At 37.1% G+C, this 26,775-nt stretch overlaps 1 protein-coding gene and 2 pseudogenes across 1 annotated transcript; all 3 read right to left on the minus strand.

Annotated features, from left to right (window-relative positions):
• Window positions 1–785: 785 nt before the first annotated feature.
• On the minus strand, window positions 786–3,862 carry LOC116709845 (elastase-1-like). Its single transcript, XM_032548519.1, is given in 9 exon segments — window positions 786–910; window positions 1,015–1,071; window positions 1,073–1,165; window positions 1,898–2,040; window positions 2,112–2,248; window positions 2,403–2,528; window positions 3,173–3,273; window positions 3,398–3,495; window positions 3,728–3,862. Coding segments are annotated over 9 exon segments (807 nt in total). The 5' UTR covers window positions 3,768–3,862; the 3' UTR covers window positions 786–898.
• Window positions 3,863–5,364: 1,502 nt separating this feature from the next.
• Window positions 5,365–10,132, minus strand: LOC116709956 (deoxyribonuclease-1-like; annotated as a pseudogene).
• A 2,804-nt stretch (window positions 10,133–12,936) lies between these two features.
• On the minus strand, window positions 12,937–16,014 carry LOC116709848 (elastase-1-like; annotated as a pseudogene).
• Window positions 16,015–26,775: the final 10,761 nt, after the last annotated feature.

The following is a 26,775-nucleotide window of genomic DNA, read 5'->3' on the forward strand; positions in this document are numbered from 1 at the left end:
GTTTTTCACACATTTGTAATGGAAACGCAGCTAGTACTGTTTTGCAGTGAGGCATGTTTTTATCAGAAGGAAATGGATGTGTACAAAGTGCTGCGTCACTCTGACCTGAAAAGTCAGAAAGGAATTCAAGAATTGGAAAGATGATGTTGTGCTTTAAGCAGCTAGGCTGATAAGAAACAAGTATTCAGGATTAAAGGAAACTTTCATATCGGTTCGCCGTGAGAGTCGAGGGTTTTCCGAGAGGTTTTTGTGAATATGGAACTGGTGTTTAAAACGTAAAAAAAAAGAAGCAGGTGAGCCAAGATCCCTCAAACGTTGGCCTAAACAAAGCCAAGTGTGATGATTTGTTTTTGTAATTTGCCATATTTTCACTCCCCTATATTACAAGGCAACTTCCAGTCCAACATTTCTTTTGATAAAATAACATCTTACCGTATGAGACTAATTTACTGATGCCTTTGATGCATTGTGTGTAATGAGAGATTTATTTACCACCTGGCAGCAACAGTTGCATACCAGTCTGTGAAACAGAAAGGCATGTTTAATTTCAGAGTGCATGAAAGGTAGAGTGTAAATAAACGTCCCAAGAAACTCCACATTGACTCCTGCAATAAGTTATTTTACCCTGAGTGGTTGTTGATTGCTAATAGGACAAAATACAAAAAAAAAAAAAGGCAGAGTGGTATTAATACATTTGCAGGCCACTGTTTTTCTTTTTTTTTTTTACCCTGGTGAGGTACATAAATTTGCTTGCCTGTTATTTATATAAAAAACGAGCCTTCACACAAAGTTTATTGTGATATTTTAATAATTGTGGAGAATGAGATGAATGCAATAGTTTTTTCTTTAGATGCCAACATAATCAAACTCAGTCTTGCACCTTAGCATTCTGCAACACCTAAACTATGATCTGGGGGGAAAAAAAGAAAAAGTAAAAGCTTATTAGGAGTCCATCATTTTGAGTCATTAATAATTATGGTAAAAACACTGAGAGTTTGGATGGTTAACACTTACTGAGTCCATCCAGCTGATGTAAGCAGACACGCGGGTGAAGACTGTAGGGTCTCTGATAGGTGTCACAGCCCAGACTAGACACGAAGCTGGTAACGCCGTGCACGTAGTAATTACCATTAACCTGGCAGTTCAGAGGGCCTCCAGAGTCACCCTGAGAGTTAAAAAACAGAAAGGTTGAAGTTTGATGGAGTCCAGGCTCCCAGAACCTCAAATTCAAAAAACTTGCCCATGTAAAGCTAAAAGAAATTATGAGAAATCAATCCCAGTGTTTCTGAGCTGTGACAAATATGACAGCTGCCCTCTAGTGTCCATTTGTGGTATTCCTGAGGAGTCCATTGTAAATCTTAAGCTTTAGCTTATTATTGGCATGACAGAATTTAATGTCCTGGAAAAGGGCTCACCCCCAGCAACTGGCTGAAAGATGGCATGTCTTTCTTGAAAAACTAGAAAAAGTTTGATAAAAATATTCATAACTTTTTATCAATTACTTTAGTTCCTTGAAGACAATTATACAGGACTGCATATAAGCATAATTGTTTTTGTTTTGACTTTTTTCATCTTATTTCTGTTAACGTTTGAAATGAAATTACTTCCTTTAAACGTTCCTGAATGTAAAAACCTGGAAAACTGAGCATCTTCAGACATATTTGGTTTGAGACAATGAAACATTTTCCTAAACATTTTTTGAAATTGTGCATATTTATACTTCAAACTTGCTTAGTGATTAATCACAGCACCAGGGTGTGATTAATTAAATTGCATTTTTTAATTTATTGATGGCACTTATTTAAAAAGTACCACTTGTATCTATTTAGCCTGATATGTCAAACTACAGGTCAAAATGTATTAATAAAAATGAGAGAAAAAAAGGAAACAGACTCACATTGCATCCAGCCTCATCATAACCTCCAGCGCACACCATGGTGGTCTTCACGGTGCTGCCCCACCAGCCTCCGCTGGAGCAGGTATTGTAGTCCACCACAGGGAGGTAGGCCTCCTTCAGCTGATCAGACAGGCTTCCACCAGCTGATCAAAAGGAACATGATGCATTTAGCTTTAGCATAAAGAATAGGAAATAATTGTGCAATGGCACTGACTGGAGGTGCGTCCCCATCCAGTGATGTAGCAAAGGTTGTTGTGAGGCAGAATCTGGTCGGCGGGGGGCAGAGAGGCGAGCTGAACGTAGCTGTTCAGGGAGGCGCTGGAGGACAGTCTCAACAGAGCAATGTCATATCTGAAATACAGAAAGCAAAACTATTGGCATGGATCCCATACGCTTTGCAAAAACCTGTTTGATTGAAGCTTAGACTAAAAGAGTCACATTCAGCCCCCAGTGAGCTCAGAATCAAACGTTTTCTTATGTTATAACTGTTAAAGACATTTCTCACCCATTAGCGACACTGTTTGAATTCCAGTTGGGGTGGATGTAAATATCGCTCACACTGATGACCTGCTCAGTTCCTCCGTTGACGTACAGGTCATGCTCACCAAGAACCACACGGAAGTTTCTTGGACTACAAAACACAGAAACAGTATAAAGTAGTCAGGATAGCTTTATGTTTAGTCATTTAAAATTTTTCCATACACAAGTCAAAAAAGAAAGAACACATGATGCTGAAAAAAACACAACAAAACAAGTTCATTCAGTAATAGAAAACCGTATCAATTATTTTATACATTTTCTTATATTTAAAGATAAAAAAATCAATAGTTTTAACTCCTCGCAACAATTATTCTGTACCTGAATCTAACTGTAGTAAAATTGTTTTTAATATTTGTCTTGAGCTTTAGCTTTTTAAAATAAATCCTTCTCTCCTATTTCATATTTTTATATTGTTTCAAACAATTTTTGTATGCACCTTGGAAGTTTATTAAACATAGTCAGTGGTATTCTGAGCAGGTACTAACTCATAACATTTTAAAGTATGCAATGGAAGAAATATTTCTTATGAGATATCATAGTTAATGAATTAACTTAAGCTTTAATTGTTATTTACACTTTCTGAAGTTGTGAGAAGTGTAATCAAGCTGGAGACATTTTAAGACAACTAAATAAATGACAGTTTCTTATACAAACTGAATTGTATAAGCACAAATAAAAGCATAAGCATAAAACCATGAACATTTTCATGGTAAGACTATTTACTCTTTACGCTACCTGTCCACACAGTGAGCAGCGGTCATCACCCAGCCAGTACGGACCAGGCTTCCTCCACAGGTGTGGTACCAGGAGCTGCCAGACTGGTACTGAAGAGAGATCTGAAAAGAGAATGAACACAGGCTTTAATAATTCAAATTTTTTGTCATTTTGTTTTGATCACATTTGATTTCCATTTTAAATCAGACACATTAAATATAACTAGTAGCGTCAGCGGTGTGTTACCTGCCAGGGCCAGGAGTTAGGTTTGGCAACCGATCCTCCAATAACTCTCTGCACGCTGTCTTCCAGGTACTTGGGCTCATGCTCCAGCTCAGCCACCGCTGGTTCAAAACACAAAAACAACAACTTGATTTTGACACAGAAATTCTTCCATAATTTCAAAAACAGTAAGAGCTAGCAAGAAATGATGTAGCTGGTAGATAGAAGTTACTGCTTACTTAAAGTAATGATCTCATACAAACAGTATATAATTGAGCAAAACTAATGAAATTAGCTGCAACAAATTAGAGTATTTTTATTTCTTTTTCAGTGTGCATGCTTCTTTGTTCTTACCCAAGGCAGCGAGACATGTCAACACCAGAATCCTGAACATGTTTGCGTCAAGTCAGAACAATTCTGCAAGAAGCGAATGCTTCTATCATCTTTTATACACAAACCAGACCTTGACCTGGAGTGGAAAGTCATGGCCATGACTGCACCTGTGGTTTGTCTCACACACCGTTTCATGTAGTCCAATGGAACATGCCTCTTGATTAGGTCAGTGATGGAAAATATCAAACAGATAAAGTTCCAGTTCTAAAATTACAGAGACACCAAGGTTATGGATATTTCTAAATATATTCTGTCTTTCAGTGGTCGATGTGTCAGTGGTGTCATGGTTTCAGTTTAAAGTAATATGTCCCTCTCAAAGATACTGGAGAAATAGCAGCTGTGACCGTGCATTTACTTACTTTGCATGTGTGAACAAAAATAATCTAAGATTCAAATAGCATACAAGTTTGTGATTAGATGTTTAGCAATACAAAAGTGTAAAACATTTTATAGGATCAAGTTTCACAGTTAGTTCAATTCTGGCAAAATAAACAAGAAATGTAACATGTGAACCTCCAGAACTGAAAACTAAATGTATTGATTTTATTTGTTTTACAATCAATGTTTTTCATGTTAAATTACTAAAATCCTCTGTCATTTCAAATTTTCCACTTTCTGGGTATGTGCTTGTTAATGTAACAGTGTTAAATTCCAACACTAGAGGGCAGTAAAGACTAACAAACCTAACGGAAAAGCTTATAAATGTCCTGTCAGAAACACACACCTCTTAATGCTTCTGACAGATTAGCTAGGTGTTTTTATACTTGAAACATCCAAACATTCAAATTGTATTATGTTTTATAAAATATACATATTATATACGTATATAATATGTATATTATATTTACATATATATTACAACATAAAATATGTATATATTATAACAAATATAATATAATTCTTCCTTCAGTCCAAATTGAATTTGCTGGAGTTGAAGACACAAAATGTTAAAACCTTTCTTCAGAAAAGGTAGACCAAATAAATGGGGAGAGCGACAAAAAATTCCAGATCTCAGTCCAGACAATTATTCATATGAATAACTCATAAAAGAGTGCATGGAAAGGATCCCACCTGGAGAACTGATCTGTCAGATGTTTTATGGCAATACTGGAATCTGATTGACAAAGAATATTGCTTTTCATGGATGGACAGATTTCAAGCTTCCTGAAAACCCAGAGTTGCTGCAGCAGGGTCCTGATTGGGGCATCTTATTGGCTCAATATTCTTTCTTGCTATTAAAAGCTATAATAACTATGTGAGCTTGATTTAAATAAAATAAGTTACTTTATTTTTAACAAAACCAAGATATCCAGCTGTCATATCAGTGACTGAATAGTCATCAATATTCAAGATTCTATATTTTTTATTTTTATATTTTTTGCCTGTAATTTAAAAACATTAACTTTGATTTAACAAGATACTTCTGAAAATCATAAAGTTTACATGCTAATGCGAAAGGGTTTCCCTGCTAAACTGGTTTAATCCTGCAAAATGATATTGCCTGATTCTGTAGTTGATCAGAAATTAGACAGAAAAAACTTGGGCATGCAAAGTCACTCTTTGAATAGAAATGTATATTTAGGAAGAAATGAAACGCCTTGGAAGATCATATTTTATTAACTGAACAAATCATTTTAACACTTGAAACATGCACAAGTGAAATTTAAGTGATTAAATAAGTGATGTATATTTCTAAGCAGAAAAATTATGCACATTGAAGAGTTTTTTTCTAAAATGGTTAACAGTTCATTTAAACTAAACAAAGAAGATTTTATTACCAATACAATTTTTTTTTTTTACATGTAATGAGATATGTTTTTAACAGGAAGACCAAAAATCCATAGACAGTTTAAAAATTATTTTTTTAGAAAGAAAAAATCAACAAAGGTCCAAGATGTGTTTCCCCATTTGGAAACACATCTGTTATTTTAATTATGTTATTAAAATAATTTATCCAAGTCTCCAGTATATCCCAGGGAGACAGGAAGCAGATATCTAATGGGCTTAAAGACGGGTTGTTGACCTCGACGCCAGTAAGATGGTACGAAATGTAGAGCAACATTCCTTTGAAAACCAGCGGTATGATAGCTCCTTTAGCAGAGATAAAGCAGAAATAAAAAGGTTTAATGAGGGATCAATCATTCAGAGTCGGGCGAGTAGGATGTTTCACTATCATACCATTCAGAGCCAGCACTTTCAGAGTCGGGACGTTTCAGAGTCGGAGCTTTGAGGCTCCGACTCGAAGCTGTTTGGTGGAGAGCAGAGCTCACAGTTTGGGTTTGCAGAGTTAAAATGAGGACATAGACAGATAAAGTTAAAGTTTCTTACAATCAGAATGCCACATTAAAAGAGCAAAGTACTTGTCTTAGTTTTCTTTCTTTCACCTGATTACCTGACAGTTATTGAACCAGATTCACACTACAGTGTTTCTAATGTTTCTTTGACATATGAAGACACTTGGCTGTCTAGCACTAATCCTTTATAGACATTTTTTGTCTAAATCTTGCTTAGCTTGAGAATATGAACATGGAAATATTACATAAAAAGTCAAATTTATTTAGTTAAAATGAAATACAAATCTCTTGAGTACTTGTTTTAACTAATACTGAAGCTCAAATTGTTAACAAATGTCAAATGAGTATGGTAAAACATTGCCTCTTCATTGGGCTCTTGGGTGTTACCTGGTCATTACACTTCCTTTTTGCTTCTTGAGTCTAGTCTGTTGGCTTGAATTAAATGAAGAGACCAAAACTGAAAGCAAGTCCTGCACATCTACATAGCTTTCAGTTTTCATTTGTACAGTTTCCATTTTGAGACAAATAATTCAATTTAGTTCAAAATTGCGTCCTCATTGAAATTATTCACATTTAATAGGATTTAGGTGTGATTACAAAGAGAGGACATTTATTCAAATAGACTGAAAACTGATGTCAGTGTTTTTGTCTTTAACAGTGAAAATTTCAGTCAATTTGGTTTGATTCCTACACTGTTTTTTTTTTTCAGAGTAGCGTGGTTACTTACTGCAGTCTTCAGCTCCACCTCCACAGGATAATGGTCACTGATGCTAAGAGCCTTAGAAACCAAAAGAGAACAGTGTCCTGATATTTAAAAGCTTCTACTCATTCCTGTCAGATAGAGGACATTTGCAGTTGTGCACATTAAATTTACTTCTTCATCATTTAGCCCAAACTCGCTCTGGAAGTTGAAAGATCTGGCTGAGTTGGGGACGATGGTATTTTCCATTGTCTTTGAATACACCACAATCCTGTTGGAACATGAGGGATCACAGTGTTTTGTCAGAGTGTGGTTCTTAAAACATCCAATTCCTCCCAATTAATAAATGTAAGAAATAATAAATTTGACTATATGTCTGTCTTTATATTATAACCATGAAGATTCACATGACAAATTCAAAGAATGTATTAAGAAAACGCCTCACCTGTCATAGGCGTGCTCATTAGAGTGACTAGTTGTTGTGTCAACATTGTCGCCAATTATCCAGTAAAAAGGAGGACAGGAGATGCGCATCTCTTTCTTCTTCTTCTTTGAAAGATATGGACCTGCTGCATTGAAGTCTCCCAGAACCATAATATTCTAAAAAGGATATAACATTTTGGGAAAAGCCATTACTTATACCATGTTTGACTGTCATGTGGCTTCAGTGAGGGATTATGGGTAGGATTTATGTTAATTGTTTAGTATTGTTCTTGTCATTAGTCTGTTCTTGTTACTCTAGTTTATGTTCATTATGTGGGATTTTGTGGCTATTCTGCTGAGTAGCCATGAGTGAGAGAAGTAGTCGTCATAAATATTTGGGGGGTTAAAAATGTCATCTGATAGTTGGTGACCTGAGCTTTCTATTGGTGGCTGTGAGGTGAAATGCAAGGAGGATCACACCTCACAGCCATCGAGCTGTAAGGTGCAACATTGCCATCAAATGCATTTTTGACACTTGTCTGTTCTTTTGCAATGTGAAGTTCATTTGTACTTAACTAAAGGAAGCATTTCATGTGATGAAAACCTCATTAGTTTCACATTCTCAAGTTTGACTTGAATACCAATCTTTAATGCTTACCGGTGTTTCCCACATTCTCTCTCATGGTTTCGACCACAACACAGAGCTCATCCAGTTCTTTCTCAGCATCAGTTGGTTGGGTGTGGACCGGGATCAGGACCAGATCTTTAATAACTGTTGTGGGACGGAAGAGAGAAATCCTGAACAAACTGTATTCCTATGCACATGTTAAACTCAAAAGCTTATACCATAGATTTAACATTTTCTAATACTGAAATTTTTTTTTAAGTCCCAATCAACATACTATGATAGCATACAGTATGATACAGATGTGATTATGTGGATTTGTTTTTAATTCCTTAGCAGCAACCAATCTGTTTTATGAATAATGAAATTATTGCTAACTTGCATGATGTTTTATGATAAAATAAAAGTATTAACGATGCAAGAAACTTATACATATAACAATAATAAGAGTAGTAATATGTATGTAAAAGCAACTGCTGAAATTCCCGCTTTGAAAAACAAGGAAGAAGGCCGCACCCTGTTAAAAAAAAAAAAAATCTGTCAGCAATTTCCAATATTTGTTCTTCAGTCAGGAGTAGTAAATGCTGACTGAAAAGTGAGCTACAAGTTTGTCCATCACAGCTAACGGTGTAATAAAATCATCAGATGAACAGCGCAGACCGGTGGTAGGACAGTCGAAGCGCAGGATCCAGGGCTCTCTGGCAAAAGCGTCTTTGTTCCCTGGATGATTGTCTTCATACTGATGCTGAGCCTTTAGTTCGACCTTATCCTTTCTGAAACACACAAAGGGCCGCAGAGAGAAGTAAGATGACTGTAATGTAAGATTAAGATACTTTCATGATAGTTTTTCAACTCTTTTATGTTATTGACAGTCTCTAAAACATGAAAAAACTCTTCGTTTATGTGACCCACCTGTAGAAACAAACAAACTTCTCCTTGTAGACATGTCTGCCACGAGCTGAGCTGCAGACCATTTTATATTTATCACCACTGTTGGAAACAGATACGGCATAAGAAAACATTCACTTATAGTATTATCACAATATTATTATATTTTCATGTCTTTGCTGTCATCAGTTAAAACAGCAGCTTTGACCTTTGATTTTCTTCTAAATATTTGCCAGATCATCTTAAACCTCTCTTTTAAAAATGTTTTCATGCATCCATATCTGTCAGATTTTTGAGGTAAGCAACCAACATGTTTAGGTTTTTGCATTTTGTTTTTATGAGTTACACTCACGCTGCAGAGTTGAGCTTTTCCAGTAACAACACCATTGCTGTCCCTCTTTTATCCATCACCTCCAGTATGAACACTATGCTGTACTGAGAGATGATCTAGGAGAAATGTATGGCAATTATAGAAATATATTCATTACATGTTTTTCTTTTTTTCCATTTCTTTTTATGTGACTTTCTATTTTATTTGTCATAATTCAATTAAATTCTATTGAAAAACATAAAGAAAAGCATTTCTTACCTTAATAAGGTATTCGCAAACTTTGGTGTTTTGGACTTTTCGAAGTCCCAGTTTCTTCGCATTGAAGGCGGCGACTTTCATTTTAATCTCATTTATTAAAAAAACACACGCACATTAATATGTCTTGGAATATACAGTCCACACTTTAGATAACCTAAGTATTAGGGTTTTAATTTATACATGACCTAGCATATACCAGTTTTAAATATGATTAAACTGTGATGCAAATGTAACCTGAAGTTTACAAAAGCACAAACGTTCCATGATGTTAGCTAAGGAGTTGGCTAAAACCAATATCTTTTAAACCTGTTAAGAGTCCAGAGAAATATCAAACTAAACAACTTCCTCAGGAAAAGAACAGTATCTGAAAGTTATATCTTAAAAATAATGCTTAGAAAATGGAATATAGCAAACATTCTTCCTAAACTATCAGAGCATTAAACTGAAAATGAATAATAACAGACCAAAGTCTAATGAAAAGCTTAAAAAGCTTTAGAAATTACTGGATAAAAATGCACTTGAACTGCAGAATCGGAGGATGGCACATACAGTATGATACAAGAAATGAGAACTACTGGAAGTTAAAGAATCACAAATTTATAGATGAAACAAAGCCGTTTCACTTTCAAAATCAGACTAAACAAATACTTTCCGTTTGTAAAGTAGTGACAAAATAAGAAATGTGAAGTAAGTCGAATAAAATACTTACAAGTCCAGTAACTGGGATCAAAGTCAGAGAAATTCAAAAAAGTGTGGAAAGGAGCTGCTCAAAAGGAAACGAAACTGTGGAAAATACTACAAATTTGCTGGACTGTGCCTTGTAGGCTTGTCTACAAGCCTACAAGCCTGATTGGCTGGTCTACCCGTCAACCTATCAGAGCCTTAATGTGCTGGAACTTTCTAGAGTGGCAGAACTGGGTTTTTGTGTTGTTGTAGCTTGCAGTAGCTCAACAGCTTAGCAGCTATATTATGAAAGAGGAGTTATACTATAAGTGTGATGTTTGCTGATCATTTAGTTTCGTTGCATCAAGAATTGTATGTTGAGCGATAATAAAAGGACGCCACATCTTTGAACGGATGCCTGCAGTTTTTTCTGATACAAATCACCACGCCCTTTAGTTCAGACACTGCAGAAGCAGCTCAACAAAAAGCTTTCCAACTGAAACCCGCCCTTCATGGGGTTTCCTGCTTTTGTTAGTTTATTTAAAGTAAGGGGAATTTTCATATTTTTTGTTTGATATTGGGCAATATGGCTAATAAAACGTGCGTGCTTTTGATGGTGTGAGTCACGTGACCTCCTGGTTGGTTTAGAAAACAGAAAATTAACATGTTTGCCGTGCATAGCAACAAGACCGGAAATTGTCCTGTGATGAGGACATTGGCAACACAAAGAGTTTTTCAGATATGTTTTTGAAGTTTTCTGTAATGTTAATTTGAACTGTTGATGTGAGGAACGAAAAAAAACACTGACCTTGAGCATTCCTATTCATACACAGGTGTGATCATTTTACTATTTGGACCAAGTCTGACGAAAATGCCTTCATAATAATAATGCATTATTATGAGATTATTATTATTGTTATTAGATTATTTAGATTGAACTAAATAACCTTATTTTCAGATACTATCCTCTTGAGATTTTTGAAAATGCATTAAAATTCCTGGTTAGTGGCAGGAGAGAAACATCCTTTTTGTGAGGATGATATTCCAGATAATCCCTGCTGGCAGCACCAGAGAAACGCTGCCATGGGAACCGTGCCCACTAAGCTCCGCATCCCATTTCGCACAGAGACGATACAGCACTGTTAGAGGACCACACAATCAGTGGTTTCATTATAACTCGCTTAGATTTTATTTCTCTTCCTCTTTTCCAAACTTTCCCTAAAGTTAACTAAGGAACACAGAAAATCCAAATTACCCACAGGTTTACCTTTGTAGAGGAAGAGACGATCTTTATCCAGTAGATCTAATCAACCCCATCACAATTCTCTGTGTCACTTAACCAATTTTGAGTGTCAATATTAATAATTTAATTATTGATTTTTTTTAGTGACAGGATCCAGTATGATTATTCAATTTACAATCAACTTTTAATATTTTTGGTATTCTGAGAATGTAATATTCTTCATAACTTCATGATGCTGTACACCGCCTGACGCCGTGAGCAAGTATTAATTCACAGGACTTCACATCCTGGATATATATCGCCTCTTCCAGCTGTTGCCATAACTTCTTATATATGTGCAATAAAGGCTATAAATTTATAATATGGTCTCCGCATTAGAGACCATGACTCTACAAGTTCAATTTATTTACATAAGAGGACATTTTGTTTATATTGTCATGTGCTGCATTTGTTTTTGTCCTGAGTTGTTTGTTCACTAAACTGACAGTAAGATTTGTTTGTTTACAATTTAGCTCCTGTATTGACAGAGAAAATGAACCCATTCAATTCGGTTACAGTAGCTGCATTTCCCTTCACTGTATAGTTGCGCAATTTAACATTTCAAAAATAATTGTGCTTAATTGAAACATCGATTTTTGGGGAAAAAAACCTCAGTTGTCAATAAAAAGTTCTTGCAGTAGGTTGAAGTGTTTTTTTTTTTTTTTTTGGGCCATATTAAAGTTAGTTTATTTCACAATACTGCAATGCAAACACTTTTTTTGCCTCATGCGAGTCACGTAATCAACGACCGCATGCTGCCACTGGCATGAAGAAGAAAACAGCAGGGAGGATGATACTGTGGCATGTTTTTACTGGATTTTCACATTAAACTTATTTATGTGTGATTTTAATTATATTTTTTCTTAATGAAACATTGCAATTGCGAAATTGTGCTTTTTTTTTAACTTTAATGAAACATTGACAAAGTTTTTCACACATTTGTAATGGAAACGCAGCTAGTACTGTTTTGCAGTGAGGCATGTTTTTATCAGAAGGAAATGGATGTGTGCAAAGTGCTGCGTCACTCTGACCTGAAAAGTCAGAAAGGAATTCAAGAATTGGAAAGATGATGTTGTGCTTTAAGCAGCTAGGCTGATAAGAAACAAGTATTCAGGATTAAAGGAAACTTTCATATCGGTTCGCCGTGAGAGTCGAGGGTTTTCCGAGAGGTTTTTGTGAATATGGAACTGGTGTTTAAAACGTAAAAAAAAAAGAAGCAGGTGAGCCAAGATCCTTCAAACGTTGGCCTAAACAAAGCCAAGTGTGATGATTTGTTTTTGTAATTTGCCATATTTTCACTCCTCTACATTAGAAGGCAACTTCCAGTCCAACATTTCTTTTGATAAAATAACATCTTACCGTATGAGACTAATTTACTTTGATGCATTGTGTGTAATGAGAGATTTATTTACCACCTGGCAGCAACAGTTGCATACCAGTCTGTGAAACAGAAAGGCATGTTTAATTTCAGAGTGCATGAAAGGTAGAGTGTAAATAAACGTCCCAAGAAACTCCACAGTGACTCCTGCAATAAGTTTTTTACCCTGAGTGGTTGTTGATTGCTAATAGGACAAAATACAAAAAAAAAAAAAAGGCAGAGTGGTATTAATACATTTGCAGGCCACTGTTTTTCTTTTTTTTTTTTACCCTGGTGAGGTACATAAATTTGCTTGCTGTTTATATAAAAAACGAGCCTTCACACAAAGTTTATGGTGATATTTTAATAATTGTGGAGAATGAGATGAATGCAATAGTTTTTTCTTTAGATGCCAACATAATCAAACTCAGTCTTGCACCTTAGCATTCTGCAACACCTAACCTATGATCTGGGGGGAAAAAAGAAAAAGTAAAAGCTCATTAGGAGTCCATCATTTTGAGTCATTTGAGTCATTAATAATTATGGTAAAAACACTGAGAGTTTGGATGGTTAACACTTACTGAGTCCATCCAGCTGATGTAAGCAGACACGCGGGTGAAGACGGTGGGTTTCTGATAGGTGTCGCAGCCCAGACCAGACACGAAGCTGGCAATGCCGTGCACGTAGTAATTACCATTAACCTGGCAGTTCAGAGGGCCTCCAGAGTCACCCTGAGAGTTAAAAAACAGAAAGGTTGAAGTTTGATGGAGTCCAGGCTCCCAGAACCTCAAATTCAAAAAACTTGCCCATGTAAAGCTAAAAGACATTATGAGAAATCAATCCCAGTGTTTCTGAGCTGTGACAAATATGACAGCTGCCCTCTAGTGTCCATTTGTGGTATTCCTGAGGAGTCCATTGTAAATCTTAAGCTTTAGCTTATTATTGGCATGACAGAATTTAATGTCCTGGAAACGGCTCACCCCCAGCAACTGGCTGAAAGATGGCATGTCTTTTTTGAAAAACTAGAAAAAGTTTGATAAAAATATTTATAACTTTTTATCAATTACTTTAGTTCCTTGAAGACAATTATACAAGGACTGCATAGAAGCATAATTGTTTTTGTTTTGACTTTTTCATCTTATTTCTGTTGTTGTTAACGTTTGAAATGAAATTACTTCCTTTAAACATTCCTGAATGTAAAAACCTGGAAAACTGAGCGTCTTCAGACATATTTGGTTTGCGACAATGAAACATTTTCCTAAACATTTTTTGAAATTGTGCATATTTATACTTCAAACTTGCATAGTGATTAATCACAGCACCAGAGTGTGATTAATTAAATTGCATTTTTTAATTTATTGACAGCACTTATTTAAAAAGTACCACTTGTATCTATTTAGCCTGATATGTCAAACTATAAGTCAAAATGTATTAATAAAAATGAGAGAAAAAAAGGAAACAGACTCACATTGCATCCAGCCTCATCATAACCTCCAGCGCACACCATGGTGGTCTTCACGGTGCTGCCCCACCAGCCTCCGCTGGAGCAGGTATTGTAAGTCCACCACAGGGAGGTAGGCCTCCTTCAGCTGATCAGACAGGCTTCCACCAGCTGATCAAAAGGAACATGATGCATTTAGCTTTAGCATAAAGAATAGGAAATAATTGTGCAATGGCACTGACTGGAGGTGCGTCCCCATCCAGTGATGTAGCAAAGGTTGTTGTGAGGCAGAATCTGGTCGGCGGGGGGCAGAGAGGCGAGCTGAACGTAGCTGTTCAGGGAGGCGCTGGAGGACAGTCTCAACAGAGCAATGTCATATCTGAAATACAGAAAGCAAAACTATTGGCATGGATCCCAGACGCTTTACAAAAACCTGTTTGATTGAAGCTTAGACTAAAAGAGTCACATTCAGCCCCCAGTGAGCTCAGAATCAAACGTTTTCTTATGTTATAACTGTTAAAGACATTTCTCACCCATTAGCGACACTGTTTGAATTCCAGTTGGGGTGGATGTAAATATCGCTCACACTGATGACCTGCTCAGTTCCTCCGTTGACGTACAGGTCATGCTCACCAAGAACCACACGGAAGTTTCTTGGACTACAAAACACAGAAACAGTAATAAAGTAGTCAGGATAGCTTTATGTTTAGTCATTTAAAATTTTTCCATACACAAGTCAAAAAAAGAAAGAACACATGATGCTGAAAAAAACACAACAAAACAAGTTCATTCAGTAATAGAAAACCGTATCAATTATTTTATACATTTTCTTATATTTAAAGATAAAAAAATCAATAGTTTTAACTCCTCGCAACAATTATTCCTGTACCTGAATCTAACTGTAGTAAAATTGTTTTTAATATTTGTCTTGAGCTTTAGCTTTTTTAAAATAAATCCTTCTCTCCTATTTCATAGTTTTTATATTGTTTCAAACAATTTTTGTATGCACCTTGGAAGTTTATTAAACATAGTCAGTGGTATTCTGAGCAGTACTAACTCATAACATTTTAAAGTATGCAATGAAAGAAATATTTCTTATGAGATATCATAGTTAATGAATTAACTTAAGCTTTAATTGTTATTTACACTTTCTGAAGTTGTGAGAAGTTAATCAAGCTGGAGACATTTTAAGACAGCTAAATAAATGACAGTTTCTTATACAAACTGGATTGTATAAGCACAAATAAAAGCATAAGCACAAAACCATGAACATTTTCATGGTAAGACTATTTACTCTTTACGCTACCTGTCCACACAGTGAGCAGCGGTCATCACCCAGCCAGTACGGACCAGGCTTCCTCCACAGGTGTGGTACCAGGAGCTGCCAGACTGGTACTGAAGAGAGATCTGAAAAGAGAATGAACGCAGGCTTTAATAATTCAAGTTTTTTGTAATTTTGTTTTGATCACATTTGATTTCCATTTTAAATCAGACACATTAAATATAACTAGTGGCGTCAGCGGTGTGTTACCTGCCAGGGCCAGGAGTTAGGTTTGGCAACCGATCCTCCAATAACTCTCTGCACGCTGTCTTCCAGGTACTTGGGCTCATGCTCCAGCTCAGCCACCGCTGGTTCAAAACACAAAAACAACTTGATTTTGACACAAAAATTCTTCCATAATTTCAAAAACAGTAAGAGCTAGCAAGAAATGATGTAGCTGGTAGATAGAAGTTACTGCTTACTTAAAGTAATGATTTCATACAAACAGTATATAATTGAGCAAAACTAATAAAATTAGCTGCAACAAATTAGAGTATTTTTATTTCTTTTTCAGTGTACATGCTTCTTTGTTCTTACCCAAGGCAGCGAGACATGTCAACACCAGAATCCTGAACATGTTTGCGTCAAGTCAGAACAATTCTGCAAGGAGCGAATGCTTCTATCGTCTTTTATACACAAACCAGACCTTGACCTGGAGTGGAAAGTCATACACCTGTGGTTTGTCTCACACACCGTTTCATGTAGTCCAATGGAACATGCCTCTTGATTAGGTCAGTGATGGAAAATATCAAACAGATAAAGTTCCAGTTCTAAAATTACAGAGACACCAAGGTTATGGATATTTCTAAATATATTCTATCTTTCAGTGGTCGATGTGTCAGTGTGTTTGTCATGGTTTCAGTTTAAAGTAATATGTCCCTCTCAAAGATACTGGAGAAATAGCAGCTGTGACTGTGCATTTACTTACTTTGCATGTGTGAACAAAAATAATCTAAGATTCAAATAGTATACAAGTTTGTGATTAGATGTTTAGCAATACAAAAGTGTAAAACATTTTATAGGAACAAGTTTCACAGTTAGTTCAATTCTGGCAAAATAAACAAGAAATGCAACATGTGAACCTCCAGAACTGAAAACTAAATGTATTGATTTTATTTGTTTTACAATCAATTTATTTCATGTTAAATTACTAAAATCCTCTCATTTCAAATTTTCCACTTTCTGGGTATGTGCTTGTTAATGTAACAGTGTTAAATTCCAACACTAGAGGGCAGTAAAGACTAACAAACCTAACGGAAAAGCTTATAAATGTCCTGTCAGAAGCACACAACTCTTAATGCTTCTGACAGATTAGCTAGGTGTTTTTATGCTTGAAACATCCAAACATTCATGAGATTAAGCATGAAATATTAGTTAAAACTGCTGAAATATAAACATTTAAAGACAAAGTGAGCACCTACATTGCAACCTGGAGAGATGTTAGTCTAACAGGGGATTTCCACTTTGTTCTAACCTCTCTGACATTGAGTAATAAATAACATGGATTACTAGATTATTTTTTACTTTTTCTCAAAGAAAAAAAAAAACTACTTAACTCACTGTAGATCACAACATCATCCAGGTAGGCGGCAGCAAACGTGGAACAGTCACTAAGAATAATGTCCATCAACCTTTGAAAGGTAGCTGGTGCTCCATGAAGACCAAATGGTAGAACCGTGTAATGAAATAAACCCATTCCTGGAATCTGAAAGGCTGTGTATTCCTTACAGGATGGATCTAAAGGCACTTGCCAGTAACCCTTACATAATCTAATGTTGTGATGTATTTGGCTTTCCCCAGTCTTTCCAGTAGCTCGTCAATGCGTGGCATGGGATAAGAATCAAAACAGGAAATGCTGTTTAACTTCTTAAGTCAGAACAAAACGTAGTTGATTTGAGTCTTTTTTAGGAACCAACACAATGGGATTTGACCACTCACTTCTTGATGGCTCTATAACTCCCATTTCCAGCATCATCTGGACCTCTTTTTTCAGTGGATCCATCATTCTTTCTGGAATCCGGTAAGGCTTAGACGAACAGGTGTTGTATCTTTCAAAGTTATTTGTGTGTTATATTTCAGTCCCGCAGGTACATCTGCAACAGGGATGGAAAGACGTTTACTCTCACCAACTCACCCAGCTGTTGCCACTGATCAGGAGTCAGATGCTTAGGAGCCTTTTCAGATTTGGTCAATTCTCTGCATGGACTCATTTCAGCTTCCCCATCTTTCAACACAGCACTATCTTCTGGCTGAACATCTTGTACCATCAGGATCTGCTTCACATCCATTTCTGGAACATTTCTTTCATGATACTCCTTTAATAGATTTACATGAAGCAGTTGCTTTGACTTTTGTTTTTTCTGGACAGATAATTTCATAAGTCCTGGTCCTGCTCTTCTAACCACAGTGTAGGGTCCTTGCCATTTAGCAAGCAACTTACTTGGCCCACTGGGCAAGAGTACTAAGACTTTCTGGCCCGTCTTCAGCTCTCTTTCACGGGCACGTCTGTCGTACCATACCTTTTGCTTATGTTGAGCCTTCTCCATATGATCTTTAACTTGTTCTCTGTACTTTTCCAGGTTGTCTCTCATCTGAAGTATGTAGGAGATGATGTTTGTTGGTGAAGCCGCTTCACTGGACCCTGATGCCACTCCAGCCACCCAGTTCTCCTTCAGCATATCCAAAGGGCCTCTAACCTGTCTTCCATAAAGCAACTCAAAAGGAGAAAAAACCAGTTGAGGCTTGTGGTACTTCTCTGTAAGCAAACAAAAGGAAAGGCAACCATTTATCCCAGTTTTTGCCAGCATCATCAATAAACTTTCTCAACATTTGCTTTAATGTACCATTAAATCGTTCTACCAAACCATCAGTTTCTGGATGGTATGGAGTAGTACGAATACCTTTTACACCCAGTTGATCATAAAGAGTTTTCATCACTTGTGACATGAAATTGGTACCCTGATCTGTCAGAATCTCCTTTGGGATACCAACTCTGGAGAAAAGGTCCACTAAACACCGAACAATGTGTTTAACCTGCAGAGAACGTAATGGATAAACACCTGGATATCTGGTTGCATAATCACAGATGACTAATGCATATTTATAGCCATTACTGCTCTTAGGTAAAGGACCTATGATATCCATGGCGATTCTCTCGTAAGGAACACTCATTATAGGTAATGTCTGCAACTGGGCACGGTCTGAAACTTTAGTAGGGGCCACCAACTGACAGTCATGACATGTTTTGCAGTATTCAACTACATCTTTATATAATCCTGGCCAATAAAAACGTTGGGCAACACGATTATAAGTTTTTGCCTGTCCTAAGTGCCCTGACCATGGTATAGTGTGACCCAAATGCAGAATTACTGAACGGTATTCTTTTGGCACAACAAGTCTGGGTTCATCAATGTCTGCTAGATACAAAAGTTTATCCCTTATAATGAAAGGCTCTCCTGCTAAACTTTTAAACTCAGCAGCACTCTCTTTTCCACCATCTTTATGTGCTTTATTAAAGAGAGGTTTCAAAGATGGATCGTTTTCTTGTCTCTCTTTAAAGTTATTAGGAATTTTCCACTGGAAATCAATACATGGAGTTAATGGCAATGCAGGTTCAGGGTGTTTTGACCTGCTTTTGTTCCTATTTTTCTCCTGTCTACGCTGTCGTTTTGATTTCCTGATTTTATTTCCTACTTCATACAGATCATCATCTACATCTGGCAGAGGTTCTAAACCCTTTTTCATGGAACGTGTGGTGACAGCACAGGAATAAGCCACCGAGTTTTCTTGAACCAAACTGTCTAGGATTGGTAAATCTTCTCCTAGGATAACATCATATGCTAACTGATTCAAAACTCCAACAGTCAACATAAAAACATGTCCTTTAACATTAATAGTGACATCAGCAGTTGGATACTCTTTCTGACATCCATGAACACAAGTAATGTTTACCGGTTTGTTAAAGTTAGGCAGTACATTACTCAACAAAGATGATTTCACCAGAGTTTGTGAGCTACCTGTGTCTGCAAGAGCTTTTACAGCTTTGCCATTTATCACCACATCAACTACATGTTTATGTGGAATCACGTCATCAGAAAGTTCATAATTATGTTCTTTGGAAGGTACCACACATAACTCTACTGACTTACTTTTTCTTAATGGACATAAAGAAGCTTTGTGACCAGGCTGCTGACAATAGTAACAAATGAGACCATACTTTAGTCCAGACTGTGTATACTTCTTACCACCCCTCTTGTCCAAATTGTCAGCATTAGTTGCACCTGGAGGTTTTACCTCCATAGACCTTGGTCTCTCAGTCTCTCTTGACTTAAAAGGTTCTCTGTGAGCAGCCAGGTAACGTTCAGCCAGGTCTGCCGCTTCTTCTCCAGTCTTTGGATTGTTCTCCTTCACCCATGTGCGGACGTCTGGTTGAAGCACACGAAGATACTGCTCCAAAATGATTGTTTCCCCAATCTCTTCTTTACTCCGACTGTCAGGCCGCATCCATCGCCTGTAGAGTCCCTTTATCCGACCATAGGTTTCACGTACACTCTCTCCCACTGGAACACTGATGCTTCGAAACCGGAATCTGTAGGTCTCTTCTGTTACATTAAACTTAGACAACACAGCAGCTTTAATAGCGTCATAAGAGTCAGACTGGTCCTCATCCATTCCAGCATATGCCTCAAGGGCTTTTCCAGTCAATAATGTGACCACTCTAGCAGCCCAATCAGCTGGTTGCCATCCCCATGTTTTAGCAATGCGTTCAAAACGTATGAAAAAACTTTCAGGATCCTCACCCTCCTTAAAGTCAGGTATTCTCGGATCACCTCCACGGGTTGGTTCCACTCTTTGTGCTGGAGCTCCTTGTGCTATATGCCGCTGGGGCTGAGATGGAGAATGAGGTTCAGCTTGGTAATCAGAGGCTCCTTGGTCTTCCTCTGTTGCAGACAGCTGAGACAGTGTCCTAGTCTCTCGCTTTGGGAAAGCTGCTTCTGTAGAAATGCCAGTCTCGATAGACAGCTCATGTTCAGCATAAACATCACTTCGCAGTTTTGGCATGTTACTGCGCAACTGTTTAATCTGATCAAACAGTATTGCTTCTGTACGTTTAGAACGTCGCATAAATTCTCTTATTTCATCAAAGATGTCAGATTCAGAATGTTCTTTACTCACAGCACCAACTGTAGTCTGCTTAGGCCGCACAACCGGTTCAAAAATGTCTTCACCAGCCATGGCTCCTTCAGGTAATGAATCCGGCTCTGCTGGTCCTCCGCTATGTCCTTCTTCCATCTCAGAAAGGGGGCTTTTCTTTGTCCCACGAGTTCTTCCACGTCCTACTCCTCTCATTTAGCCTGTCGTCTTCCTTCATTCACAGGCGTAAACCATCCCACTTCTGACACCACTGTTACACTGAGAGTGTGGTGTGGAAGAAAAAACTCCTCAAAGTTGGGCTGTAGCATAAACAAAGGTGGTTATTAGGCCTCCTTTAGCACAGCATGGCTCACAGACAGACAAAATGACTCTTCTCAGGCTTTCTTTCCCCCCCTTTTGGCTCAGCCAACAGTCCCTCTTATATACTGTTGTCCCCACCTTCTCAATTAACTGCCCAGCCAATCAAAGTCCGGCAAACATGGCCTTTCTATAAAAGAGCTGGGTTTGAGGCGGGCCTCCTCTTTGGTAGGTTCCAAGATGGCCGCTACAAGGACACACCCAAAGGTAACAAACATTTCACAAACAAAAGGATCACATAACACATTCTAGAATTAAATGTTACAGAAAAATATTATTGCTTCTTAACATAGTTCACATCGCTGGTCACACTGATATTTCCAACAATAGGCTCCTGTACAAAAGGACGGCCTCAGATGTGTCCATCTTTTGTAAAGCAGTTCTTAATTAGACAGGAAGTCATTAAAATGGCATGGATTTGGGATTATTGCCTTATCAGGCTATTGAGGAGATAGCTATGCTGGCTTGTAATTGAGCTGGCCCTTTACACAAAGGGAAAGGTCCTAATGCTGCGAGACTTTCCGAACAACGGGAGCACCGCGGTTTCATCATTTTCTCATTGCACGTCTTCATTTCCATTCCCAACTTCTCGTGGAGCCCTCCACCAACCTTCTCTCACAGAGGCATAAATCAAACGGCGAGATCAAAGACAGGAAGTGCTGGGGATGTGTTAATTAAAGATGTTGGTTCTTGATATAGCTTCCTCTCATTAGCGAACAGTCGATTTGGTTCCCACAAAGTTGTCTTACACACACTGTCAGGAAATTGAGGTTCCAAAGAAATCATTGGGACGCTCTGATTGGGCCTGTGATAGAAAGTTAAGGGTTATGGCAGAGTACATGTTAATAATGCCAGCTGTATTAAAAATGATGGACTTAGATTTTAAACTTCCTAAGTTGAGATATTACAACAAAAAAGAATCAAGAACCTGATAAACATGTACATAAAACAAAAACGTAAAAGATTTTATTGCAGTAGGAACATCTTCCACTGAGAAAGATCGTATTTTATTTACATGAGATTTTTTGTACATAATTTTACAGGTTGTTTAGAGAGTTTGAACTTTGTCATGTTTGGGTTTTTGGTTTTTATATCTGTGTTTTGATTATTTCAGAGTTCTTTATTAATGTTGGAAAGGTCTTGCCATATTCAGTTATTATTGTCACTAGGGTTTTGCCATATAGCTTAATTCCTTGTGGTGATTTCCAAGTTATTATTATTTTTTTTTTTGTTTTCTGTGCGTTTTGATTTATTTTCCTAGATAATTGCCATTTTTCCTTCAGTGGGTAGTTTATTTGGTGTCTACTTCAGCTCCGTTTGTGTTCATTATTCACCTTCCATCAGTTTCCTTGTTTTTCTCTCCTCCACAGCTGCTCTACATTCCTCTGATTAAGTTCACCTGGATCCAGTGTCATTTTCCACTCCTGTCTCAACATGCTAGATTCCTGGTTTTTGTTGTTCTTTGCAGGTTTCTTCTTCCACGCTCATTTTGTAAGTTTCCTGTTGTCCTATTACAAAACTTTCTACCTGCTCTTCCCTAACTCTTATCTGTGTTTTGTTCCGACTCTGGACTCACAAATGTGTCAGATAAAGACTAAAGGAAAGGTGTTGCTCACCTGAACTTTCCATATCATTAATGAAACTGATACTGTGGCAAATATAATAAAAAAAAATCTCTATTGAAGAACTTCTACTGCAATAAAAATATCTATTTTTTTAATATATATTTTTTAAGCATCATCACCAGCAGGTGGCAATAAATCTGGAAATCACTACTTGTTTCATCAGTTGAACATGTAAAGCAGTTTTTTAAAATAAAATTTAGGTGAAATATTCTTATAAACCTGTCAAATGTGCAGGTTACTAGCAGGTTACTAGTAACGTGCAGGTTACTAGCATTTTGTTGTCAACTATTTCAAACAGTTTTAACTGGTTGCATTTACTCGGCAAGTTTTCCAGGTATTTATGTAAAAGTCAAGTAGAATAGTAGCCTCTCATAATTATAGTTATAATTATGACAGAAAAGATTAGTTAAAATGATTGTTGTACAAAATTGAACATGTACTTTTCTGTCTCCATGTCAACATGAAGTTATTGGTGTTTGAATTATATTTTTGACTCTGTCATACTGCAGCCTCTGATTTTATTTTTCCTGGAGCCAATATCACATAATTGCTTTGGATTTTCTAAGAAAACAATAATGTTTAAAGTGAAGCTTTCACAGGAGGATTAGCTGCATTGCTTTGCAGCACTCAGTCCTTTTATCAAAACCTCTGTGGTTCATTAAAAACAAAACAAAACATGCAGACAAAATGGCTCCACACAGAACAATAAATATGAGATAATGGTAAATGCTGTAATCCCACTTTCAACAAGCACAAAGTGCAAAACACGTGGAGTGTTATTAGTTCAGGAAGAGGCTATTAATAATAAAAATATCTTCAGTGTCCCAAACAACAACTTTTGTATTTTAGTGTAAAATAACAGCTTTCCCCCAATGCTTAAAATGTCAGAAACTAACATTTTTTAGATGGTGACTTTGACTGGACCGTTCTAATGAATATACTTTGCTATGGATCATCCCTCTGTAGCTCTGGCTGAATGTTTTAGGGCGTTTGTCACCTTAACCCCCACATCTACGGCAGCCTTTAACAAGCTTTGTTTGTGCTCCATCATTGGTCAGCATTGACCAGCATCTACATCCCTGTTGGAGAATCTTCACAGCGTGATGGATTGATCAGTGCTCCATGTCTCATGATAAGGAATTTTGTTTAAAGGGCCAGTGCAGTATTATGGTTGCCATTTTATAGCACAGTCAAGTAACTGTTACCTTCAGTTATTATAAAAATGTCATGGAGATATCCAATATAACTTAAAATAAATTTGGTTACATAATCTAATGTCATGAAACTGGGCCTCTATCTCTTTAAAAAATTCTGCTCTTTCTGAAACTCCGCCTTCAGGAAGTCATCACAACAAAGCTCCTCTTTAACAACATTTTTAATCAGCATTTCACTGAGGAGTAGCTCAAATAATGAGCTCAACGGTTCCACCGGGTGTTTGCTAATTGCTGCTGGCTAGTCTGAAGGAGCTGGGTGGGGGGAGGAGCTTCGTCTCCAAGGCGGAGCTATGTTCCCCCAGGCGTTTTGCACAACTGAATGGTTGTCATGGAGAGTCAACTGTTTCTCAAACATGCATGGAAAGAAAAACTCAAGGCAACACTTCAGCTATATTTTTGATGAGGAAATAACATTAATAACATGATGTAAAACTATAAAAAGTTGATTTTACATGAACTGCTGCTTTAAGAACCTAATTCTTGCTTAAACGTCTCTACAATTTTGTGTTCTCTTAATAATGCTGTTTGTTCTGTAGCAATAATACCTCACAAGCCTCCAAAGAACAGCTTGATTAAAGTGAGATGAAATTACACATGGATGGACTTTATTTACCAAGTAGGTGATTTTTGAAGGCAGTTTCTTACCCTGGGCTTTACTCAGGAGTGTCACAGTAAATGTAGATGAATCTAAATGCGAGCGTCGCTCTTTTCAGAGGTGTTCTTTGTAAAAAGAAATTAAACCATTCATCTATTTTGTTACCTGTTTGACTTGAGTTTCAGACATGCTGGTGCCTAAGAGTCAAAATAACCTAGCAGTCATGATTTCTGGACTTTATGGTAGAGAGAACCCAAATATTCATTGGGAAAACATGCAAACTGCGTTCAGTAAAACTTGAGGTCAGGATTCAAACCCATAACCCCCTTGCTGCAAGGGAACAGTGCTACCAACTGTGTCACTCCTTTTTAAAGCAGCAGTTCCTTTTTCTTCCACTTCCAAGTTCTTCATTACACTGTGTTGGACTGTCACCAAAGAAAATGCCTTTGAGTTTATAGCTGCAAACTGTGCTGGATCACTTTCAGAGTAATTTACTGAACCAAGGGAGCAATAACAACCAGGCAGCCATGACCATTATCACACCCAAGGTAGAGCACAACGTTATCTTTATGTTTATACAAATCAAAGTGACATAATGTCGCCTCTTTTATTCATGCTGTTTGCTTTGAATCTGAAATCAACAGTTATTATTTAGCCACTTTCTCAACATCAAACTCAGCTAATCTATTTATTTCCTTCATGAAATGCAAAGTTGTTTTGGTCCTGATGTCACTGAGTTTTAATTTTTTTTATATTTTTAGCATCTTTGATGTGACTGAAGATATCCTTGTGATGTTTCATCAAACTGACATTTAAAGTGTGAATAGTTTTTTTTTAAAGATGACAGTTCTTAGTAAAATGGTAAATTCTCCTCATTTTTCTCGCTTTCACTTAGGAAAAAGTCCTGGCTTTTAAAATGTATCTTGGGATTTGGACAGGAGTATGATCCACATGCTCATCTTTTCTGTTTACCATTAACTCTCTACTTCCAATCTATTATCATTATGCTGCCATCAGAAAGCAGCGTAATGACTCTGTAGCTATGCTAAGATTTAATGTAGCGTCACGACCCTGTGGATTATTTCTAATTTAGCTTTGTTTAAAAAGTACTGCGAACATAACTTTGATAAAATGTAGCTTTTAGTCTAAATCAAAGGACTCCGCAAACCAGATTTAATGGAAATCTATGCAACCAATTACAGGAGTGTACTGGAGGTGAAGCCCTATCGGTCTCAGTTCACATGGAAATCCAAATTAATTCTATTTTAATGTGTCTTCAAATAGAGGTTAATGTCTCTTTAAATCAAACACCGCCAACTTCTATAACAGAATCATTTCAAGGTTTTTTTTCTTCCTTTAATTCAAAAATGTTTGAAAAAGAAAACAAAAGATGGAGACTCCCTGACATGTCATCAGGGAACCAGTCTGCTTTTCAGAGTTCTCTTTCTTTCTTTACTGAAAAAATATATTCAGTGAATTTAAAATGTAATATTTAAATTTAAACTAATTAGTTTGGGGTAAGTTCCCTCGAAACACCAAAGTCTTGGGTTCAAATCCCTCTCAGGGTGGTAATGTCTCCTGATTTCTGGGCTTCCCCCAGCCATCCAAAGCCATGCAAGTTATGTTAATTAACCTTGGTTGACTGTAAAAGGTGTGAATTAATGTATATGGATAGTTGTGCTGTTTTTGTGTCACCATATGATAAACTGGTGATTTGTGTTTTTCCTGCCTCTTCCAGTGACACCTGGAGACAGACAGGCTGGCTACCCAGAAAGGACTGATGCTGCGTTCCAGTTACCTGGGAAATATAGGAACTCGGAGCTCGGATTTGATGTCAAAAACAAGGTAACAGTGTTCTAGCTAAGAAGTTGTAATTTCAACATGGCGACTCCCACAAATAGCTCTTACAAACATAATTTTTAAGCTTTACTTTCCATAAACAAACACTACTTTCATGTTGATTTTAGACGCACTTTTACATGTGTGTCTTGTAAAATACACATGTTTCCACCATAGCTTACTACTCTTGGTGCGACTAGCGACCATATTGAAACTTGAAGTCCACTTTACAAGTCGTAACTGGGGGTAGTCAGAGTTGCTCCCAGTTTGCCTGTGGGAAATTCTGACTTCAGAAAGCGTTCCAGTTGATTTTTCTGACTGGGAAGTTGAAATTTCCCAGTTCTGAGCAAAACTGGAAGATGAATGGGAATGTTAATGATTTGATTAAATGATTGTTTTTCATCCCTCTTTCTTGTACCTCCCAGAAGAATGTCAATAAAGTTTTAAAATATTTAAATCTGTTTCAATCACAAATATTCAGTTCAGTTTAACATCTTTCTGTCTGATCTTTGTAGAGGTGCTACATGTCAGTAAAAAGCAGCTTTTTATTAGTAGTATTCCCGCCTCACAGTTTGAGTGCCTGGGGTTATTACTGTCTTTCCCTTCTGGACACGGAAATGTGTAAGGATCCATCAATACTGC

Source organism: Xiphophorus hellerii, chromosome 20 (assembly GCF_003331165.1).
Source record: "Xiphophorus hellerii strain 12219 chromosome 20, Xiphophorus_hellerii-4.1, whole genome shotgun sequence".
NCBI classification, from domain to species: domain Eukaryota; kingdom Metazoa; phylum Chordata; class Actinopteri; order Cyprinodontiformes; family Poeciliidae; genus Xiphophorus; species Xiphophorus hellerii.